The 24,896-nt window shown below is 39.2% G+C and overlaps 2 protein-coding genes across 7 annotated transcripts in view; both read right to left on the bottom strand.

The window, feature by feature from the left end:
- btbd10a (BTB (POZ) domain containing 10a) overlaps positions 1 to 21,173 on the bottom strand; it is a 28,854-nt gene extending 7,681 nt beyond the window's left edge. Inside the window, exons 1-6 of one of the 5 annotated variants that reach the window (XM_053631484.1) lie at positions 20,890 to 21,173; positions 18,853 to 19,008; positions 7,602 to 7,795; positions 4,415 to 4,661; positions 3,244 to 3,297; positions 1,533 to 1,635 (exon numbers count right to left, since the gene is read on the bottom strand). In XM_053631484.1, the coding sequence (XP_053487459.1) occupies positions 1,533 to 1,635; positions 3,244 to 3,297; positions 4,415 to 4,661; positions 7,602 to 7,795; positions 18,853 to 18,953 (699 nt within the window). In that variant the 5' untranslated portion in view covers positions 18,954 to 19,008; positions 20,890 to 21,173. Of the gene's footprint in view, positions 1 to 1,532; positions 1,636 to 3,243; positions 3,298 to 4,414; positions 4,662 to 7,601; positions 7,796 to 12,458; positions 13,171 to 18,852; positions 19,009 to 20,246; positions 20,310 to 20,889 lie in introns of those variants that run through there. The other 4 variants (XM_053631486.1, XM_053631488.1, XM_053631483.1 and 1 more) reach the window with 4 other exon arrangements.
- A 610-nt stretch (positions 21,174 to 21,783) lies between these two features.
- pth1a (parathyroid hormone 1a) lies at positions 21,784 to 24,678 on the bottom strand. 2 transcript variants are annotated; one of them, XR_008386537.1, is made up of 3 exons: positions 24,327 to 24,678; positions 24,047 to 24,157; positions 21,784 to 22,466 (listed from the first exon to the last, which is right to left on the bottom strand). XR_008386537.1 is itself a non-coding variant. In XM_053630652.1 (2 exons), exons 1-2 carry the CDS (start codon positions 24,136 to 24,138, stop codon positions 22,241 to 22,243), a joined length of 318 nt encoding a protein of 105 aa, XP_053486627.1. In that variant the 5' UTR covers positions 24,139 to 24,310; the 3' UTR covers positions 21,784 to 22,240. The 2 variants fall into 2 exon arrangements, 1 of the variants encoding a protein (XP_053486627.1); XM_053630652.1 differs by lacking the exon at positions 24,327 to 24,678 and having other exon boundaries at positions 24,047 to 24,310.
- Positions 24,679 to 24,896: the final 218 nt, after the last annotated feature.

The raw sequence follows: 24,896 nt of genomic DNA, 5'->3' as shown, positions 1-24,896 counted from the left end.
GAGAAACCAAGAGAATTCTGTACAACTTCGATCTCACTTGTGCACTACTGTATCTCAGTTCTGAAAAATAAGCAGCAAATAGAGCCAATTTGTTTGTTTGTTTAATTTTCACTCCATTTCACCCCCAATCTGGTAATCTGGCTTACCCAAAAGTGAAGGCAAACGCATGCTTCCTCTAAGAGGAAGACTTATTTGTTGTCCTAAGTGGAATGCTAGTTGCACCACCCACTGATAAATGTTACTATGGCAACCAGTGGTAGGAATGCCTACTGGCAACCTAGTACAGCAGCTGGTGACTTGCAGCAATATAAATCGCTGTATGTGTGACTATAGCTCAACACACTCAGAGGAAAGCGCTATCCTCACTCTTCCACGTACATAGGCTGCGTCCGAAATCGCGTACTGTGACGGTATCTAATGCGCTCGGTGCAGTCCCTACTGCACGGCCACTGAAACAGTACGTACTAATCAGTATGTGTGTGTAGTATGATTACAATCCCAGACATACTACATCCGCCATATTGGCATGGTCATGTGACCTTCGACGTCATCATAAACACTAAAATCTTAAAGGGACGACCTGATTAAAGCAACAGAACTAAAGGCAAAATGCACATCAGGACCATTAACTGAATTAGTAATGCAATGCGGCAGTGTTAACAGGCTGAGGTAAATCCGTTGCCGTTAGCTTGGCCGGTTAAGGCTTGAAAAAATGTTTCAAACGCTGTGACAACTGTTTTCTTGTTTAAACCTTCAACAAGTTAGCAATTTATTTGAGTATTGCTAAACAGAGCAACAGCAAGAGCGGACATTCCCGCGATTTCTATTTTCTGAGCTCGTCCGCACCAAACCTGTTGCATTATGGGAATTTTTGAATCGCCAACTGAGAATTCGGACATACCACCCCTCTGGTGTACTGCTTTTCACCTACTGTGTAGTAGAGTAGTACTGAACATGATTGCGGATGCAGCCATACTTCCACTCACAGATGCCTACGATTGGCTATTGTCACTGTGATTGACAGGGGAGAAAGGGTATGCCCCGCCCACCGTATGCACGCCCATGGTTGGCTGTGGCTTCAGACTCGTGATCTCCTGGCGACAGACTAATTGCGTAGACTTTAATTACAGCTGCAAGAGTAAACCTTTGCAAAACGATTCAGTCACCTCAATTTTTTTCGTACATTTCTGTGGAGGACAGTTCAAATATTTTAAATATTATTCGTAGTAATATCGGGTGAAACGCTCACCTCTATCGCACACGTTATACGGTTTAAAAAATACAAACAACAGGGCAGAAAGCAGGCCAAAAAGAGACCACTCGTAATAGCAGAATGTGGACAGAAGTCGAGAGGACATGCGAGTGATTTAAACACTGAGCCACTGGAACGTTCTGTGCTGAATCTCTGTTCCTATGCTAAGTCACGAGTAGCGCAGTTTAATTCAAAACTTAATCAATATGCTCTAAATGCAGCTTGTCCATGATATTTAAACCCTGTATAAGTAAGGTTTGGTGAAGCGCAACATGCTCACCAGAATGGCACGGAATACGGTGGAGCTGATGCCCTCGGCCACCTCATACTCGCCCTTCTCGTTGGGCCGGGTGAAGTTGTACTCCCTCCCGGCTCCGAACATCCTGCACGCACACACACACAAACACACATACACACACAGGGTATTCTTGCAATTCAGTCCTGTTTAAAAAAACACGCCGTAAATGGTGACTGACTCAGCTCAGAAGATTCGCAAAGTCACCCTGTGTACAGTGGATATAAAAAGTCTACACACCCCTGTTAAAATGGCAGGTTTTTGGGATGTAAAAAAATGAAACCAAGTTAAATCATGTCAAAAATGTTTTTACCGGAAAAGGAAAAAAAAACCTCCAATTTCCAGCTTGCATAAGTGTTCAGAATCAACCAATCACATTCAAACTCATTAAATACTAATTAGTATACACCTGCCATCAATTAAAGTAACTGATTACCCCCAACTAAAGTACAGCTGTTCCTACAGGATTTTCCTGACTTCTTCTTGGTAACATCCAACTGGAAAAGCCATGGGCCACAAAGAGCTTACAAGAGCTTCTCTCATTGTTGAAAAATATCAATCAGGAAAGGCACTGGATATACCATGGAATACGGTAAAGACACTAATCAACAAGGGGAGCTGATATGACCGTGACGCTACTAAGAACAGGACGTCCCACTAAAATCGAGAAGACCAGGAGAAAACTTATCAGGGAGGCTGCCAAGAGGCCTACAGTAACATTAAAATAATTGCAGCAATTTATGGCTAGTACTGGTTGCTTCCTACATGTGATAATCTCCCAAATTCTTCATTTCTCTGGGTTGTGGGGTAGGGTGGCAAGATGGATGCATTTTTTTAACCAGTAAATAAATAAATAAATCTCCCAAAACCATGTAGCATAATGTGTTATGGGCTGATGAGACCATATACAGGTTTGGCACAAAAAAAAACCCACATCACCAAAAGAACACGGTGAAGCATGGTGGTGGCGGCATCATACTTTGGAGTGGTTTTTATGCAGCTGGAACTGGGGCTTTAATCAGAGTGTCAATTTTGGTGCAAAAGGAATGGCTCCACCAAAACAAGTTCAAGAAGTCCAGACCCAAATCTAATCAAAAATCTGTGGGGTGACCTGAAGAGGGCTGTGCACAGCAGATGCTCTGCCAATCTGACAGCACATCAGCACACCTTGCTCTTGCAAGGAAGAATGTCAAAAATATTGCTTAATTATTACTCATTGTTAAGACGTGTCAAACTGACTCTTACCCAAAAAAAGATTGTGTGAATGCTGTGATAAAATCTAAAAGGTGCTTCAACTAAGTATTAGTTTAGGGCTGTGTACACTTATGCAACCAGGTTATTGTACATTTTTTATTCCCCTAAAATGATTATTGTTTTTCACTTTAATTATTAGGTCAAAATTTCTCAATAAAGGTAGAAAAGGTTCTGACATTTATCTTGCTTTAATTATTTTACATCATAAAAAACCTCCATTTAACAGGGGTGTGTAGACTTTTTATATCCACTGTAAGCACTGATACTCCCCCGCCCCCTCGCCAGGCTAGATTGTTTCCTTAAAACAGCAAGTATTTTATTCCTTTAAACCACACTATTAAAATTTTACATTTATTAATGAACGATGTGAACCTTTCGAGCAGTTTATAGTTACATTTAAAGTGGTGGAACGTCCACGAAACAAGTTCCTGTTCTCACTTACCTCATAGCAGCTATAAACAGCCATTCCCTCACCAGCCTCTTTTTATTTCTCTTTCTTGAAGTTAGTAAGACAAAAAAAAATAACGTTCAGCATGTCAAGAAATCATCGCTATCGTTTACAAATCGCTGACACTGGAGACTCCTTCCATAAATGCTACCTAAATGTCTTAAAATCTTCACATCAACGAATACACACTTTTCTTTTACATTTTTTTAAAAAATCTGTTTTTATTCGCCTTACTTTACGTGGAGCGTCCGGCTGTGAACGAGCAGATGCTATGGAAACGATAACGTGTTGGAACAAGCGTGTTAATAGCCTGAACTACTGTCAGAGCCGCTGATATAGAAAATGAATCAAAATCTTCAGGATGGAGGAGTTTGTGGTTCCTCGAGAATATGACAAGCTGCTTATAAACTTCGGGAGAGAGAAAATACGAAGAGGCTGGTGAGGGTACGACTGTTTATAGCTGCTATAATGTAAGTGATAACTGAACTAACTTGTTTCACGGACCTTCCATTAAACGTGACTATAAATGTGTTAGAAAAATGTATGCGTTTTGTTCTTTACTAAATAAAAAATGGTCATTGTTGGGGAAATTGCTGTAATATGAGAGGAATTCAACACTTTGGGGAATGTTGTTACAGGATGTTAACAGGGCGTAATAATTGTGTGTTTTTGCAATGAATGATCATTTAGTATGCTTGTAGACTCTCGGATAAAACCGGGAAAGGTCCTGTGTGGAGTAAAATATACACTATATTTGAGAGGTGGGCGATGGGACAAAGATGCATCATATCACGATATTTCCAGACGTTACTACGACATGTTATTAGATATGCATCATAATATATAGGTTAAACAAACCTTTAAAAACAAGTTTGATTATATTTAACATGAAAATAAATTAACATTGAAAGAAGGGGAAAAAAAACCCTGTTTGTCTTTTTGTTGTTGAAGTGAAGTGTATCGTGACATACCTTATCAATATTAATAATAATATTGATATTATACCATCATATCGTCGAGCTGTACTATTACATAAACCCCTACAAACTTCTACTCTGTATCTAAAGCATTTTACATGCCCAGGTCATGAAACATTAGTCTTATGCGTTCAGAAAACATCTGTTAAAGAACAGCAGAAGTCACAAACTCAAATATTAAGGCTAACCTGCCGAGCATGGTGTTGGGCTGAGCAGTGAAGACTGCAGGGTCGATGACGAAGCGCGTGTTATCTACGATGAGCGTCACCCTCTCCGCCGTCCTCACACTCCGAGAGCCCTCCTTCACGTTTTCGTACACGTAAATCATGTCCGAGCCATGAGCTTTACTGTGGGAATCTGCACAGAAGGAGCCGGAGCCTTTCTGAGGCCTGGGACTCGCTGACCTCGACCAAGATCCCGCTTCTCTGTCTCGATCTGGCACGGCATGACAAGACAAGTTAGTGTGGATATAAACATGGAAATGTGTCTGTATGACATGGGTGGACGATATGACATACATATCACACAGTGGCAAGAAAAAGTATGTGAACCTTTTGGAATTTCATGGTTTTCTGCATAAATTTGTCATAAAATGTGATCTGATCTTCATCTAAGTCAAGGGTATTGACAAATATAATGTGTCTAAAATAATAACACAAAATAAATTCTGATCCCTCATGTCTTTATTGAGAACAACCAAAAAAACCTCATAGTGCTTGTGGGAAAAGTATGTGAACCCTTGAGTTAATGACCTCAAAAAAAGCTAATTAGGTTTTAGCACATCTGGAGTCTCGTTATGAAAATGAGTTTGGAGTTGTGGACTACAGCTACTTTGACTGATAAAACCCCTCAAACTTTTGGAGTTTGCTCTGCACAAGAAGCACACGGCGGCTGTGGCTCAGGTGGTAGAGCGGATTTTCCACTAATTGTAGGGTTGGCGGTTCGATTCCTGGACCACGTGACTCCACATGCTGAAGTGTCCTTGGGCAAGACACTGAACCCAAAGTTGCTCCCGATGGCAAGTTAGCACCTTGCATGGCAGCTCTGCTTCCATTGGTGTGTGTGTGTGTGTGTGTGAATGAGACATAGTGTAAAGCGCTTTGGATAAAAGCGCTATACAAATGCACCATTTACCTCGCCAAAAAGAGTTTTCAGAGGATCTATGATCAAGAATTGTTGATTTACATAAAGCTGGCAAGGGTTACAAAGTGATTTCAAAGACTTTATAAATTCACGTCTACAGTTAGGCAAACATTCTACAAATGGAGACACTTTGGGACTGTTGCTACTCTACCAAGAAGTGGGCGCCCAGTCAAAATGACACCAAGAGCACAACAAAGACTCATCAATGAGGTAAAGAAACAACCCCAAATGACAGCCAAAGATTTGAAGGCATCATTGGAACTGGCTAACATCTCTGTTCATGAGTGTACAATACGTAAAACATTGAACAAGCAGGGTATCTACGGCAGGACACCACAAAGGAAGCCACTGCTTACTAAAAAGAACATCGCTGCATGCCTGAAGTTTACAAAAGAGCACAGTGACACTCCACAGCGGTATTGGCAAAATGTTTTGTGGACTGATGAAACTAAGGTTGAACTATTTGGAAAAAGCACACAGCACTACACCTGGCGTAGAAAGGGCACAGCATATCATCATGAAAACATCATCCCAACTGTAATGTATGGTGGAGGAAACGTCATGATTTGGGCCTGCTTTGCTGCATCAGGGCCTGGCCAGCTTGCAATCATTGAGGGGAAGATGAATTCCCAAGTATATCAGACAATTCTGCAGGATAATGTGAGAATGTCTGTATGTCAGCTGAAACTGTGTAGAAGTTGGGTGATGCAACAGAACAACGACCCAAAACACTGGAGCAAGTCCACAACAGAATGCCTTCAGAAAAACAAAATCCACCTTTTGGAGTGGCCAAGTCAGAGCCCAGACCTCAACCCAATAGAGATGCTATGGAATGACTTGAAGAAAGCCATACACATGAGACGTCCAAAGAATATGACAGAGCTAAAGCAGTTCTGCCAGGAAGAATGGGCTAAAATTCCTCCTGAACGATGTGCAGGTCTGATCCACAGCTACAGGAAGCGCCTGGTTGAGGTTAAGTGCCAGGTTGCTGCCAAGGTGGGGTCAACCAGTTATTAATTCTAAGGGTTCACTTACTTTTTCCACTGCCATTTTGAATGTTGAATGAGTGTGTTCAATAAAGACATGAGGGATCAGAATTTATTTTGTGTTATTATTTTAGACACATTATATTTGTCAATACCCTTGACTTAGATGAAGATCAGATCACATTTTATGACAAATTTATGCAGAAAACCATGAAATTCCAAAAGGTTCACATACTTTTTCTTGCCACTATATCTATATATATATAAATAAATATACACACACACACAATTCATATCAAAATATCTGAAGACAATAAACTGCATGGTGTCTGTCATCAAACTGTACCACAGCACTGTTCTCGAATTCTGGATTCTGATTGGTCAGGAGGCGTTAACATTATTGTTTCTATAGTAACGGCTCATTCACAGTTACTTATACAACACAAACAAATATAAAGTGAAGTTTTCTTTGAGGAGACGTTTATTGTATTGTTCTGTAACATGTATGGAAGGAGTCTCCAGTGTCAGCGCTCTAACAGTCAGAGGTAAATCTGTAGGTAAAGCAGTGGAGATTTTGTGTGGTTTCTCTGTAACTTGACGACCTTATTAAAAAGAGAGAGAGAATGAGAGAGGCCGGCGAGTACTCTATATCGTAAGTGATAATAGGACATTACAAAGCATTACACTTAACTCGAAATGGATGAGAAGTATGATGTGTCTCTCAAGTAATCGCTGGCATATAAAAGGAATACAAGACTTCAAGGTGTGCTGTTGGAGGAAAATCATCAACTCAGCACTGCATTGTTGATATTTTCCTATAACAGCATGACAAGTGTTTTATTCCTTATATATATATATATATATATATATATATATATATATATATATATATATATATATATATATATATATATATATAATCACAAATTCCTTCATATCTCATTCATAAGGCACATCACTTTTCATGCGGTCTTGGCTTTTTACCCAATTTCTTCTTCTCATTATTATTATTACTGTTTTTTTTTTAGATTCTCAAGATGGTCTGCTTTACAAGATTTTAGAGATCTTAATGAGATTACAATGAGAACAATGTGCTATGAGAACAAAAAACAAAACACTCAAGCAACTAAGTGAGATCTAAAAATCAGGAGGCGCTCCTTTGTTTTTGGAGAACAGATTAAAACGTACAGATATACGTGATTAACAGAGGTCTGATACAGTGTTGGTGCACGAAGACGGTTCTCACCGCTGAGCTGCTGACGTGTAGGTGAGGTGACGTTCCTGATGCAGGGCGTGAGCTGGCCCTCGGCCCGTTCGTGAGAGGAATCCCTGGAGCGATCTCCAGAGCGACGCCTCTCCCTGCAGTGCTCGGCCCCATGCAGGCTCATCCTCGCCACCTCGCTGTGCAGCTGAGAAGAGCCTCGCAGCCGACTGCCACTGCTACACGCACACACACACACACACACACACACCCACACACACACACACACACAGGAGAACATGAGACGCATCACTCAGAAACGTACATGACATACACATGCTCAAATGTACACACAGCCCTTTAAAATGTTTCACATTTTAAACGCTACAAGCAATTTGTTACTTATACCACAGCGCTGTTACATTCTCTAATCTGGTTGGTAGGAAGGTTGCGGGAGCTCTTCCGCAGTCAATTGTATGCTCCACATCGTCTCAGCTTTAATAATAAACAGAGCTGAAACGCTGTTATGGAAGACAAGAATATAGTTGTTGGTATGGTGAGAGTTTTCTTTAAGGAAACTTTTTATTGAACAAAAATTTATTTTTATTATGGAAGGAGTCTCCAGTGTCTGCGCGGTGTAGCAGTCAGGGCAGAGGAGAAACACTTCCCGGTTTCTTGGTAAGACGACAAGCTACGTTTTGTGGTCTTGTTAATTTGAAGATAGTGTGTGGGGGGAGGCTAGTGAGGGAACTAGTAAGGTCTGTAATAAATTAAAAACTGTCATCGTTGGCAAATTGCTGCGGTAAAAGACGAATAAAACACTTGTGCAGTTATGTACAGTAATCAACCTCAGGGTTGTAACAGTAACTTCATTCGTTTTCCTATAACAACACAACAGTGTTTTATTTATTCGATATTAATGTATAGCCAGGTTTATTATCCGTAAAACAACTAAATGTTAAAAAATAATTAAACTGTGCATTATTTTTATTATTTAAAAAAAACCCTCCGAGATTCTCGGTCATGCGCCCTGCCGTACGTCCCAGAGAATCACGACTTCCTGAGTTCTCTTCAAATATCTTTCGATGCGTGTTCTGGAGTCAGTAAAAATCAAACCACACACACACAAAAAACCTTTGCCTCGGTGAAAGTGAAGCTTTTGACAAGGACAACGAACCGTGCCCTTGAACAAGTCGCTCAAACACGGATCTGGATCCTGCAGGCGCAACAAAATGACACCCTTTTAAAATATATATATAAAAAAATAAAATGGTACCGTCAACAAACCACGGAAGATAATTGGTTCTTGAAAGCAACCACACCTTGTTCGCAGAGCAGCACATATCCTTTTAATAAAAAGTGCCTCCATCTTCAGGGACTGCATCACCCGATATGATGACGCTGAAGAAAAGCCTCGGGGCGAGAGAGAGAGAGAGGGAGAGAGAGAGAGAGAGAGAGAGAGAGGAATCATGCTGGCGTTGTGGTTTGAGCTTCCCTTCATCATCCTCACACGGAGTGATACGCAATACTTTCTTCCCTGAAGTGCACGGACGTGAGCCTGCTGCAAACCCAGTGAAGCATACACAGGGTGCGATTTTTCCAGCGGTTAAATAAGTGATGAATAAGCTGAAAATAGTGCCTATACTAGTTGAAAGTCTCGTTCCGTGAAGACGGAGTCCGCACTTTCCGCTTGCTCTCCAGGCAAATGTTACCTAACCCTCACAGTGACCCATCGGATATAAATTCAAAGCTAAATTGCAAAACATACAAACTAGGTGCAAATTAGCCTCAGGGCAAGACAGCGCGCGCGCGTGCGTGCGCGCGCGCACACACACACACACACACACACACACACATGTACATGGTACATTAACGAATATTATGAGATATATACAGTAAACAGCAAGCACAGCTGAACGCTGCGATTTGATGTAATTTTATGCAAATATTTTACGAAATTAGTGATGATACAATTTATAGAGAAATGCTCTCAAAATTGCAAAATGTTTCTACATACAGGAGATCTTTCAGGTTTTTGATCTTATAAATTGAAATGAAATTTGTGAAAGTACAGCTACATCGAATCGTAGGAGATCCGTTGGTAGTCAAATATCAAATCGTTGCCTTAAAGTCCCCGAGAAGTTCCTTGAAACGTGCAGCGTTATCCGATGACGTAATTTCCACTGAAACAGGAAATCAGGGCAGGACATATCGAGTGGCTCCTCCCCCTTTTTAAATAGCCAATATCGTTTCGCTTACCTCACCTCACAGCCCGGGCGAAGCCGTACTTGACAGTTAGTACCATGGATTTTTATCATGTTGGGGGCGGGACACTTCAGATTCTAGAGATCATTTGATTGGACAGAAAATCTGATGAGACACTGAAGTGCCGAATGAGGTCATCAAAATTGCTGATCCGTATCGGTGGTAGAGAGAGTGTAAATTTTTAATACATAGGTCTTCTAAATGCGACTTTCGTCATTGTTTTGGAGCACACTAGCGTATCGATAACCTTAAGGCTATAAAACATTCATACTAAATGCCACAAAACTTCAATTTTGATTTCATGGGGACTTTAGAATTGAAAATCGTAGCAGATTGATCGGTATCACCAAATATTTCACCGTTGCCTTATGAATCGAATTGTATCAGATTCGGTGGTATCATCAAAATACGAAATCTTTGCCCTAAGAATCGAAATCACACCTCATCAGATTCAGTGGTATCATCAAGAATCGTATCGTTGCCTGAAGAAGTGAAATCATATCACATCAGATTCAATGGTAATAACGAATTGTTGCCCTAGGAATCAAAACCGCATCAGATTCGACTGTATCATCAAATATCCACTCGAGTTCTCCAGGGAAAAACACAGCGTCAAAGCCCCGGTCCTGGTCTATTCGATATGTGACGCCAGCTGACGACTCCTGATTTACAGCATCATGTTTGTTAGCTAGAACAGAATTAGATGCCAAATCCTGCAAACATCAAAATACTAAAACCCAGGAATTACAAACAATTCATATTCAGTTCGTTCTGAACAAAAATTATATTTTTTATGCCCCTGCTCCAGCGTTCCACGTCCCGCTCTTTAGTTAGAATCCGAAATATAAGAATGGTTAATAACGTTCTTTACGTATAAATGCCTACTCTGCTTATAGGAGACATCGGGTCTACAGAAACCCAAACGCTGCATTTAACCAGAAACGTGTGTATTTGTTTTTAACATTTTCAAAACATCCTTTATTACGAAGAATTGTAAGAAGAAGAAAAAAAACTTTCTGGACGGCTTTTCTTGCTGTTGCAGCATGCTCGAAAACCTGCCTATGGCAGCTATCTATCTAACCTCATATCATGTGATGAATTCTGGACTGGTATTTAGACCAGTTGGGAAAATTTTATGTTTTTAAGGCTACACTTTTCTTTTAATCACGCCGAAATAGAAAATTAATGTTATTAACTAGTTATGCACTTGGAACCATCTGGAACAGTGATTTTGGTTGCGTTTTTTCGATGGTTTATTTTTGTCCCCGTAACATTTTTAATCCCTGCTCTAAACATCCATCCATCCATCCATCCATCCATCTTCTATACCGCTTTATCCTTTTCAGGGTCACGGGGAAACCTGGAGCCTATCCCAGGGAGCATCGGGTACAAGGCAGGGTACACCCTGGACAGGGTGCCAATTCATCACAAGGCACATTCACACACACATTCACACACTACGGACACTTTGGACATGCCAATCAGCCTACCATGCATGTCTTTGGACTGGGGGAGGAAACCGGAGTACCTGGAGGAAACCCCCGCAGCACGGGGAGAACATGCAAACTCCACACACACAGAGCCACGGTGGGAATCGAACCCCCGACCCTGGAGGTGTGAGGCGAACGTGCTAACCACTAAACATCTCTAAACATATTGACTCATATTACACTTAACCGCATTTCCATGTGAACTCGACACAATAAGAGACAAAACTGAACGGTACGGTTGGCACATCTATAAAAGTAGTAGTTTGTTGTTGTTGTTTTTTTTTAACATTTCCATATTAGGTAAAATTATAAATCAGATGAATTTTTTTACTTTTTCTAAATATCATTTGTATTAAAAGTAAATGGAGTGTAAGAATACCATGATACCAAAATAATGTTTACATATTGATGAGGAAAATTTTTTCTACAAAAGACAAAATTCAAAATTCTACATATAGAAAACAGAATAGATGGCAATCTTCCTGACATCGTACAAAATCTCTTCAATAATAAAAATAAACCTCTTTTTAAAAAAGAAGTGGAATTTTGGCAAGAAGTGATTTTTTTTTTTACTTTGTGATCTTGTGTAGTACGTTAGTAAGGACACTGCAAGACATGCTGCATTTAGAATGACAATCTACAAAGCAGCAAAAATCTATAATTGTTTATGTTAAATGATTTGGAGATGACTTGCATCATATTTTCCTAAAAAACAGCCTTAAATTGACAGACTCTACGCCCTACGAAAGGGTTAACCTACACTTTCAGGACAACTAACTGACCCAAGCTAGCTGTCTGATGAACATATGAAGCTGCTGTAGATCAGACGCTTCACTATGCCTCCATTGTTCCTCCTTCCACAAGGTGTCAAAACTCTCTCTCTCTCTCACACACACACACACACACACTATCCTGATTATCTGTTTGCACCTAAAACACTAACAGCATCAGGTTTCCTCCAATGAAAGGTGCCCCATGTGCTCATCCTTTTAAACCAGGTAACCGGGGTGTCATTTATTTCACAATCCCTTCTTCTTTCTTTGTGAGAGATTTTGCGAGAGAGAGAGAGAGAGAGAGAGAGAGAGAGAGGTGTACAATAGAAACAGCTCCTTTGTTCAACTCTGAGCGCTCTGAAACGGCACCTTACCGGGGCTGTATCACGCACGGCTCCGTGAAGACAAAGCAGCGCGGCAGGAGGCGCGCGACGTGCGGGATGATGTGCGGGATGCACGCGCAGAGCAGCACGTGAGCCCCTTCACCACACGCAGGCTTTCGGCACGACTCCGCATCCTCGGGCATTCCTCTCCAACTCCAGCATCATTCCCAGCGGGTTTCTATTTTGTTTGTTTGTTTGTTTTCTTTTATTTGTGCGGCTGCGTCGTCCGCGGGAGCGCGAGTCATTCACCGGAGGAGGAGGAGCAGAAGGAGAAAGAGAATGAGCGAGAGCGAGGCATGAATCGCTGCTCGGTGCCTTGCTGACGTAGCACGAGCGCTGTTTTATAAAAAAAAAAAAAAAAAAAAGGAAAAGAAACAAAGCACGCGCCACCGGAGAGTACAGTGACTGGTGATTCACTTCGCAGGTGAATCAAAATCGGAATCGGTCGGAGCTTTTCTTACTGAATCGACTCCCTTTTGTCCACGTGAATGGATTTTAAAAGGATTTTTTTTTCTTTCTAATAAAAACCCGAAATGTTTTAGAGGCGCGAGGAGAACGGGGTGTGGCAGGTCTTCATCACATCACCGTCACCGATTTAATTACCTTTACAGCCTGCACACAGAAGACCGGATGTAACCAGATGTATAAATAAATAAATAAGTAAATAAAAATCTTAAAGTGTAACAATACTAACAAAAAAGTCCCCCCCCCAATTTTGTCTACTGATAAAACACTCAGGATTGGCTAGTGTTGCTGTGATTGACAGGGGCGACAGAGTAAGCCCCGCCCACACTGACAGCACAGACAATTTTTTTTTCTAACTAGGGAGTGACAAAGTGTCATGCGACACTTTGACACATACAGCGAATTTACTGCTGTATTATAAAGTCGCTAGTAGGTGTTCCTACTACTGGTTGCCATAATAAAATTTCTCAGTGTGTGGCACAACTAGCATTCCACTTGGTGGTCTCTGGTCACGTTGTCGCTGCGAGTCGGTGTTTGTGCGCGCGCGTGAACGTACCTTTCTGTGTGCGTGCGCGACACGTAACTGTGATTTTAGAGACAGCGGCAAGTGACAAAATCAAATTTATGCAAATTAGGAATGAAGCAGCAAAGCGACAAATCCAATCCACTGGTTCAAATGATTCCTCAAACCAATCGTATAGAACATGCAATACAGCATTTTTTCATTTCCCCTCTCACGTTAGAACTTTACGTCCTACCTGCATCTACACACTATGCGGTCAAAATTATGTGAACCCATGACCATCTCACCATACTGTATGTGGTTCTTCCTCAAGCTGTTGCCACAAAGTCTGGAGAACTCAATCGTATAGAAGGTCTCTTTATGCTGTAGCATTACAATTTCCCTTCACAGGAACTCAAACCTGTTCCAGCGAGCTCCATGAAGACATGGTGTGTTGAGGTTGGAAGAAGGTGGAAGAACTTGAGTGTCCTGCACAGAGACCTGACCTTAACCCCACTGAACACCTTTGGGATGAACTGGAGCCTCCTCACCCTACATCAGCATCTGACCTCAACCTCACTAGTGCCCCTGTAGCTGAATGAACACAAATCCCCACAGCCACACCCCAAAATCTAGTGGAAAGCCTTCCCAGAAGAGTGGAACGCATTATAACAGGAAAGGGGGAATAAATCTGTAATATTATGTTCAATAACTTGATACAGTCTTCTCTGAATAAAGGACGTTAACAACAACATGACCGTGAACTTAAACATGCATCATTGTGACGAGTGAAATCACACAGTGAACTCTCTTGGTTGATTAAAATGAACGAATGGAAATAGAGAAAACATTTTAATTTCTCTACAAATCCTAAATATGAAGATGAATGAAACTTAAAAAAAGTTATCCACCTACTGAAATTGTGTTGAATGTAAAATGATCTCCAACATGACGACAATTATAAATAATATACATCTTTTCTTTATTGTGGAAGAAATGATCATCTTTGACCTTGCAAACAGATACAATGGAAAAAAAATAAAAGTATAACACTATACATGTTTCTTGTGTTACCAAGTCTGTGCGAGAGTTCAAACGAATTGACTCCGTGAAATAAACGACAGTATGCACGGGAACAGACACACGTTGTGCACCTGATGAGGTCACTGATGGATAAATCTAAAAGAGGCTTAATTTCTGGATGACCGTGTTGTGTGCGTGGGTGGAGAAAAGAAAGAATAACAGCCGGGCAATGTGACAGACAAATGAAGAGGCATTATGTCTTCTATTGTAGTAAGTGAGACGAGACGAGACGAGACGAGACGAGACAGCGCACACACGCGACTGGTAGGCAACAGTGAGTAAAAATAGTCTGGCTAAAAATAACTCCATTCTTAATTTCCAGAGTCAGAAATGAAAACGGGTTCACTGTGCCCTTCATCTGCTTCTTCATTCAACTTTAACATTATATCTTGAGTTATGAACTATAAACAAGACAGAATTGCTGTCTCATTTATACACACACACACACACACACACTAATATATATATATATATATATATATATATATATATATATATATATATATATATATATATATATATATATATATGTGTGTGTGTGTGTGTGTATATATATATATATATACACACACACAGTAAATATGAGCAAAGAAGGCTGTGCAAAATTGTCTTTATTGTTTAACCTTTTGATATTTTGTTAAAAAAATTCACAAAAATGCTCTGCTCTCATGGATATCAAACAATTGCAAACACAACAGGTTTATCAAAAAATATCTTTGTTAAATATAGATGTGCAACAATTATTGGCACAGCTACGAATTCGTATGCGAAAAATATATTTGAAGTATATTCCCATTGATATTTTATATTTTTTAGTACACCGGGGTCACTAGGAACAGGAAATTTTCAACCATGACTTCCTGTTTCACAGGGGTATGAATATGAGGTAACACATAGGCCAAATTCCCTTAGTCATTCATAACAATGGGTTAGACCAAGGAATATGGCTGTGATGTGCGGCGAAAGGTTGTCGAACTTCACAAAATGGGAAGTGGCTATAAGAAAATAGCACAAGCATTGAATATGCCCATTTCCACCATCAGGGCAATAACTAAGAAGTTCCAGTCAACTGGAAATGTTATGAATCAACCTGGAATTGGACGCATGTCTATACTGTCTCAACGGACTGTGAAAAGGATGGTTTGAGTGGCCAAAAAATCTCCAAGGATCACAGCTGGAGAATTGCAGAAGTTAGTTGTGACTTTGGGTCAGAAAGTCTCCAAAACTACAATGCGAAGTCACCTACATCACCACAAGTTGTTGGGAGGGTTTGAAGAAATAAGCCTCTACTCTCATCCAAAAACAAACTCAAGCATCTTCAGTTTGCCAGACACTACTGGAACTTCAAATGGGATCGGGTTCTATGGCGATGATAACCAAAATAGAGCTTTTTGGCAATAAACACCAGGGGTGGTTTTGCACACATTGAGAGGTAGCCATATGGAAAAGTACCTCATGCCCACGGTTAAATATGGTGGAGGCTCTTTAATGTTTTGGGTCTGTTTTTCTGCCAGAGGACCTGGACATTTTGTTAGGATACATGGCCTCATGGACTCTATCAAATATCAACAGATATTAAATGAAAACCTGACTGACTCTGCCAGAAAGCTTAAAATGGGCCGTGGTTGGATCTTCCAGCAGGACAATGATCCAAAACGTACATCAAAATTAACACAAAAATGGTTTACTGACCACAAAATCAAGGTCCTGCAAGGGCCATCCCAGTCTCCTGACTTGAAACCCCTAGAAACCCTGTGGGGTGAACTGAAGAAGAGAGTCCACCAGCATGGACCTCGAAATGTGAAGGATCTGGAGAGATTCTGTATGGAGGAACAGTCTCGGATCCCTTGCCATGTATTCTCCAACCTCATCAGGCATTATAGGAGAAAACTCCGTGCTGTTGTCTTGGCAAATGGAGGTAGCAAAAAGTATTGACTAAAAAGTGCCAATAGTTGTTGCACACCTATATTTAACAAAGATTTTTTTTGTTTGATAAACCTGTGTTGTGTTTGCAATTGTTTGATATCCATGAGAGCATAGTATTTTTATGAATTGTTTTAACAAAAGATCAAAAGGTTAAAAAATAAAGACAAATTTTCACAGCCTTCTTTGCACATATTTACCAAGAGTGCCAGTATTAGTGGAGGGCACAGTGTTTGTCTGTGTGTATGTGTATAGAACAAGCTTCTTAATAATAATAATAATAATAATAATAATAATAATAATAACAATAATAATAAACAAGCTGCTAATGATAAAATTTCACAAATTTATGATCCCATCCATCGAGACAGAAGAAAAATGTTTATAAAAGAGGGAGATAAAGAGATTGGAATATTTAATTAAAATCTATTCTTTCATTCCTTCATTCATCTTGTCATTAGTCCGTAATAACCCCTATATAACACTAAATACAGGGCCACATTTAACTCTATAAACACAATAATCAAATGCCGTCATGTCGCATTTAAACACGTCAAGACCTCATGTGTGATCTGATATTTACATTTACGGCATTTATCCAGATGCACTTATCCAGAGCGACTTGCATTTACTGCATCTCATTTTACACAGCTGAGCAGTTGAGGGTTAAGGGCCTTACTCAAGGGCCCAGCAGTGACAGCTTGGCGATACAGTGCTGGGATTTGAACTCATGACCTTCTGATCAGTAGTCCAACATTTGAACCACAGAGCAACCCCTGCCCTTCAACAAGAAAAAGCCACTGTTCATAGTCAAAAAATGTTAGCCAACATGGATTAAAGTGGATCCGATTCAGATTGGATCGGTTTTTCCGACGGAAGTCTGTAATTCATTTATTTCCACATCTCCTCACCTATAAAACTCTCACAACAGGAGTAGAGAGAATTTCCAGTGGCTTGTATTGTCAATGAAGGTGGATGTTTACATCACGTGCATCATTACATATTAAATGAACTGGCAGTGATTAGTCATTATTTATAGAAAATTAGAAGATGATATTGTGCAAATGTGAGTACAAAGTAATGTTTTATAGTTGTAGCTGTTATAATGGCTCCTTTAATCAGCCTGAGGGATCTCGCTTTTCCGATCAGTTTTATTTTCTTTCTCCTCCTGAGAGATGCTTTGTGATGTGTCATTTATGAACGACTCGTTCATATTGATCAAATCTTTAATATGACTCGGGAACAACGATCAGTTGTTCGATCATACTAAACAAATCATATTAAACAAATCTTTCGATCAATCTTTCAAATCAACGATCATATTAAACAAATCTTTAATATGACTCGGGAACAAGAAGTTGTCTTAGAGAGTGATTCACTCATTTTTGACCGCACATGCACTGCAACATCCTCATAGGTTCAGTACCGGACACAGAAATGATTAGTTCACCTCTCGAGTCTTCGGGTTCGAGTCGTCCATATATCACGTCACAGCCCCACTGCATTCTGCCTATGAGGCGGTGGCGAGATGAACGAATGACTCGTACCAGAAGACTCGAGACATGAACGAATCATTTCTGTGTGCGGTACTGAACCTATGGGGATGTTGCAGCGCATGTGCGGTCAAAAATGAGTGAATCACTCTCTAAGACAACTTCTTGTTCCCGAGTCATATTAAAGATTTGTTCAAAAAGAACGACTCGGATCGGGAGCGGAGGTGAACTAACAGACTGCATAGCCTGAAGACCCAGCTAAGCTATTAATTAAATCATTTCAGTTTCTCATAATTCGGCCTTGGCTGCATTAGCCTATAGTTTATTTTTTATTCCAAATGTGATCAATGTTTGTGTAAGTACTAGATGTGTTGGGGAATTTAACGAAACATTTTTAAATTATTCTGCTGAAATGAACGAAATGAATCCAAAAAAGATTCATTCATGTTGCCGATTCAAAGATCCGAGTCGGTAAAATGATCCGACTTCCCATCACTATTTCCCAGGTAGCGCGTGTAGTCGAGGTTTTACCGCCCAGACCGAGTATACGATCGAGTGACTCTTCTAAAGCGTCCGTTTTTCGTTTTGTGATTTTTGAAATATCTGAGGGTGAAGACTGAATGGTGGAAACAATTACACATGACATCGTACACATTTATTTTCCTCTTTTAAACATAATCTATATTTTGGGAAATGGTGTACAGGCACAAATATAAATTTCTATTTATTTTTCATTAGAAATCTAAATAAAACAAACACACATCATCCATCAGCCGTGACTGTCCTAAAAGCCAACAACAAGCGGCTGTATTGTGAGATAAACTGAGTGACGATCAACCGTGTTGGGTGCTAGAAGCTGCATTATCTGAGAATACACAATCTGTACATGACGCCTGATTAAAGAAATTAATCTTCTTACCTCGAGTGTCGGTAAACGCGGCGAGGTCGGGTACTGGATCTCTCCTCGCAGTTTTCCGTATCGCTCGAGTTGCTGTCATAAGAAAGCGGCCGTGCAGCCATGTCCTCCCAAATCCCACGCCTTTATCGATACGGACAGGTCTGCAACTCTCATGCCCTGTCCCAGGATAAAAAAAACTGTTTACAATTTCTTTTTTTTTTTTTAACTCCAAACGATGCAACAATTTGATAACTGTATAATTGATTAACCGTACACAAAAGTTTCCCAATGTGTAAAATGGCTTCTATAATGGCTACAATATACTGTACATCACTGCACTATCATATTGTAATGATTATTTTCAGCCAAAGGTTTTGACTTGGGGAATCTTTCTAACTATGCTTTGTCATGTGACAACAGTAGAGTAGTTACTTAGTTACTAAGTAATTAGTGAAGTTAAAATAGTAAAGATAAACACAGTAGAAAAGCACAGAAGCCCTAAGAGGCCATGTGTTATTTTTTTTCCTTTCTTGTTTTCTCATGATCTCAACATTATTTTTCTGTGTACTCGACATAATAACATGTTTTTATTGTTCTGGAGGCAGCAAAAGCTTAGCGCATTTCCCGCAACATCGTGGATGAACAAATTGGTTTTTACTTCAATCAGGGACTCCCTCAATCTGAAACAGCTCTGTGTCTGTCAGTGACTGACGACTTCCACAGTAGTGTCCCACACTTGAGAAGAAGGCTGTCAGGTCTACACTGAGATAAAGTCCATCTCTACAGCGGGAGATTATTACATCTATGATGGCGATGGAGCCTATATGCGTTATTTCACTTTATACCCCAGCATGGTTGAATTCTGGATTCTGATTGGTCAGAAGGTTATTCAGAAACAGTATTTTCATACAGCAGTGCAGATCGTTCTGGCTGTCACCTGAACGACAGGTTTATGTTAAAGTTCTAATACGCTATCGTTTCTATAGTAACAGCTCACACACAGGGACTTTGACGGCTAATAAATGGATTTTAAAATTAAAACCTATCATCATTGATGTGGTGAAGTTTTTCCAGGAGACGTTTATTTAACATTTATGGAAGGAGTCTCGAGTGTCTGCGCTTTGCCAAGTTTATCAGCACAGGAAAGTCTGTAAAATGACAAGTTGTGTTTTAAGAGAGAGAGAGAGAGAGAGAGAGAGAGAGAGAGAGATTAAAAAAGAGGAAAAAATGAGAAAGAGAGAGAAAAATAAAAGAGAGAGAGAGAGAGAGAGAGAAATAAGAGAAGAGAGAAAAGGAGAGAGAGAAGAGAAAGAGAGAAAAGAAATGAGGGGAAAAAAGAGAGAAAATAAGAGAAAAAGAGAGAGAGAGAGAGAGAGATTCTGGTGAGGGAAAGACTATTTGTATCATAATCATACCAGGGTGTGCTGTTACAGGAAATTCATCAACAATGCTGTGACGTGATGAAGCAGAGTGCTTTATTCATCTTACACCACAGCGATTTTCCAACCGCTATAGTGAACTGTAGCAAATAATTCCTGGAATTAATATCTATTGTTGATTTTTACTTCTTTTTAGATCCTCATGATGGACAGCTTTACTGGATTTTAGAGATCTAATGTTGGATTAAATGCACATAATACAATGCTATGCAAATACAACTCTAAATGGATAAAAAGTAACACACGTCATTCGTTAATAAACAGGAAATCGCTAGCATTGAAAGACTGTTGTGATACAAGAAGAGTAAAACAATAACGTGCTGTTATTGCAAAATCTAAAATAATAATAACAACAACACATGACTATTTTCCTATAGCTACACTGAGTGTTCTATTATTTACTTACTTTACTGTATAAATAATTACACCCCACCCCCCCACACACACACACCCACACACTAGTTGATTCTTTTTCCTCCACCAGCACGTCCCGAAGTGTTTTAATATCCACACAGTCAAGTAAACATAATACAGAAAACCTACATGACTAGCTAAAGCTTAGCAGTTAGCATAGCTTCAACGAAATGAAACGAACAAAACAATTTCATAGATTTCTCACCAATCAGCACTTTAAATAAAATCTTTCACCGCCTTCGTGAGTTTTGTTTCAATCTCTAAACACAAACTTCTATTTGGACTTCCTTTAAAATCGAATTTATAAGGCTAATAGCTTGCTAACGCTAACGTTTAATCCTCAATAAACAAGAAGGCCCAGCCTGAATCTCAAACAGCACGTTCATCCCTTTTACACGCGCACTATTTAAGGGCGTGACATAGTGACTTAGGCACCCTATCTAGTTCACTCAACGTCGAATAGGAAAGCAGGGAGCCTGTCTCAGAGCGCATGCGTACAGTGCGTGCTACTATAGAAACTACATCCAAATTCAGCCAAGTAAAAAAAGATTACGTTTTTTTCACATTTAAAACATAATTTAAAAAAACTTTTTTATAAACTTTATTTGGTGGAGTTTTTTTTTTAACTTGATCAGTCTTTTATTAGAAGAATATAAAAAGCACGAAAATATATATTACATATTATATTAAGTACTGTTTCGGTGTTACAAAGTGCATATGAGTCAAAAACACTACACTATAGGTGCGCCCCAATTCGCGTACGAGTAGTGTGTTCACACTGAAAATTCCAAGTAGAAAAAGTACACTTTAAATACCCGGATGGTGCACGTAATAAACCGAAAAAACGAAGTGTGGAATGTCGGACACTTCATGCACTCAGCGTAAGGGGCGGGGCGATCAGACTCCAGAATCAGATCAGATATTGAATGAAAAAATAACCTTATAAATTCATACACTACACGGTTGAGTACATAGTGCATAAGTACACGGTGCATGAGTGCATAGTGTATAGTGCATCATTTGGGACACAACATACATCTCATATTAATGTTAAAATCTAAATAAAATGAACATTCAACTACAACTTCAACAATAGAGTAATAAAATGTTTTGTGATTTTATTCCAAAACTATAAACATATATCAGTACATTACATTTTCTTTTTTTTTTCATGCTCATTTCTGTTTTAAAAATATATTTTATATTTTTTTATTCTAAATTTCTTTAAGAAAAAGTATTTTGGTCCTACTCTAGTATATGCTTAGCTTCAGTAAGCATTATTTCAGCTTATTAAAATGAAAGAAACAAAAGTGCATTCTTATAGATATAGATTTTTTTTCTAAAATAAAAGTTCTATAAATACATGTGTATGTAACATATTTATAACAAGCAGGAGTACTTCAGAATTTTTTTAAATCCACAAATCTATATAAATACTTAAATATATATAAATAGAAAAAAATAAATAGCAATATATTTAACACGAATGAGATTGAGATGAGACATGGAACGTTTATACAGATGGCTCTTCTAAGACACAGCGAAGTGTCCAGGTTTCATTGTATCTCCAGTGTTTCCACCACGTCTCTTTTTGGTGTGTCAGGCATAACGCCTTTGGACGGCGAGTGCTCCATCATGATGCGTGCGCTGCTGATTTTCCCACCATGCATTGGGGCAGTGTGTATGTCCTGCATGTGCTCCTGCAGCCAGTCCTGCCTCTGCTGTATGTGTTTGCGCACACCGACGCTGTGCATCAGCTGAACCTCACTGACGGACCTCCGGCTGTTTTAGAAAAAATAACAGAACACGATAACGTGTCGAAAGTGTGATTACAGATCGTCCATGGTGTGTAATATCAGAGAACACAATATACAGTCACGTTATCAGGAAATATTACACAACAATATGCTTTTTCTGGCACTGAGCATGTTTTATTAAGATCAGGAGTTTCCAAATTAACGTGATCTGAGGACACAAAAACCAGACATCAGAATGAAGTAGAACAGAATAGACGGTTTTAAATATCTTTTTAAATATCTTAACACTAAGGTTGTTGTGTAACATGAAGCTATTGATGTACCACCATATCATCCACCAACTTTAAATATTTGAAAAACTTTAAAGTAAATTTATTATATCTACAAACAAAAAAACAATCTAAACGAGACACGGGGTAGTCTCAAAACCCAACACACTTCATTCCTATCTTTATCTGTTAGCAAGAAATCCCTATACAACCTACAAGTGCGATGATATTGTGTCTGATGATCGCTAGCAACAGAATCTGCCCAAGAGAGATCACGTAATTCCTTTTTTACAAAAAAAAAGGTTGACTAGCCTAAATGTAAATGTTCTATTGTTTATATAATTGTACTTTATTAAGAATTAAAGGGTTATTTAAATATACAGTACATGTGCATTTCTAAAACATTTTGGTGTGTATATTTGATGAGAAGGACACAAACCCCTGACAGCACCTTTATAATCCCCTATATTGTATCTCTTTTTTTGCAAGTTAAATAGAACCCCCTTTCTTCATTTATTGGAGTTTCTATGTAGACTCCAGATTCCTTTCCAGAGAAGGCTCATCATAGGAAGCTAGAACATTTAACTATGCAAAGAAGCTCTTTTTTGGAAATACAGGATGGAGATAAATTATAGAAATTCTTGGGGGGGAAAACTCAACCAGTACTCTCAGATTAATAATAGAGCAACATGATTGGCTTCTGTATTGTTTCCTTTCTACCCCTTCTTATATGAAACTATAGTTTCGTAAATAGGGGGAAATACATGTATAATATTTCCCCAGATAAATGTTAATGCCTTTTATACCTTCAATAATATCTTAACTGAGCCATTGTTGCACTTTTTAGGCTGTATTTACATTACCTGTACCTCATGGAACAAAAGTGTTCCTGCACTGTACACTTTCTTTCTGAAAGTGATTACTGATTTCAATTCTGTTAACAGAACTTCTAGAGCACTGATTAACTACAGGTTTCATATAAAAATAATAATAATACATATACATATGAATACATAATACATATGAAAAAGAAAACAAATCATAACAAGACGGTGGTGTCAAATATAATCTTCACATATAGCAATTATGTAATTAAAATTTCTTTAGAGTACAAAACTTATCTACAAATAAATACTGAAGCTTCTTAAACTCTTCATCAGCACCTTACTAGTACTTTGCTGATGCTCTTCAGACAATAAATTAATAACAAATGAGATTAAGGTTCCTGTTAAAAGGTGCATATAGATCAATAGAGAATTCTATTAGAAAATGGAAAATAGAAAATTTAAGTAATGAATGAAATACATTAATGTGAGGTTTAAGACTGATCACTAACCTCAGTGGTCTGCTGTCTGTCCTTATGCTGTTGTACAAAACACACACACACAGAAACACCATGGTTTTATCCAAACTTCTGATGGAAACCATAATTTTTCGTTCTTTAAACCTGTAAAAAGAAAAAAGAAAAGAAAAAAAAGACTGACATTAGACTGAATTTAGACTTCCTGTAAGGAGAAAGAAACTTAGTAGTAAGATAATAAACAAGTTTATGCATAATGCATCATGATTTATTTATTATATATCTATAATGATTAATTAACTTTAATGTTACTCACGTGTTGTGGTACAGTCCTGCAGTGTGTGTGTGTGTGTGTGTGTGTGTGCTGTGGGATCCTGTAGGGACTGTAAAAGTCCAGTTAGTGAAGCAGGCATCAGCACTGGAGGGAGTCGCTCCTTTTATAGCCGCTGCTCATTGATGCGCTTTTTCATTATTGAGCGCCGCTTTTCCGTGATAGGAGTGCGCATGCGCAAAGCAAGTCCACCCGGTCACTGCACGCGTGCGTGCACGCACACACATTAGTCTCGCTTTCGTCACTCGATTATTAGGCTTTAAATCTGAACTTCAGCTCTGTTCTGAATTAAGGCCAGAATAAACAGAGAGAGAGAGAGAGAGAGAGAGAGAGACAAACAGAGTGAGAGATAGAAAGAGAGAGATAGACAGACGGACAGAGTGAGAGACAGAAAGAGAGATAGAGACAGAAAGAGTGAGAGACAGAAAGAGAGATAGAGACAGAAAGAGAGAGACAGACAGAAAGACAGAGTGAGAGAGAGAGAGAGACAAACAGAGTGAGAGATAGAAAGAGAGAGACAGACAGACGGACAGAGTGAGAGACAGAAAGAGAGAT

Source organism: Ictalurus furcatus, chromosome 8 (genome assembly GCF_023375685.1).
Source record: "Ictalurus furcatus strain D&B chromosome 8, Billie_1.0, whole genome shotgun sequence".
NCBI lineage: Eukaryota > Metazoa > Chordata > Actinopteri > Siluriformes > Ictaluridae > Ictalurus > Ictalurus furcatus.
The sequence above is the reverse complement of the archived record's forward strand: the minus strand, read 5'-3'. Positions and strand labels throughout refer to the sequence as shown.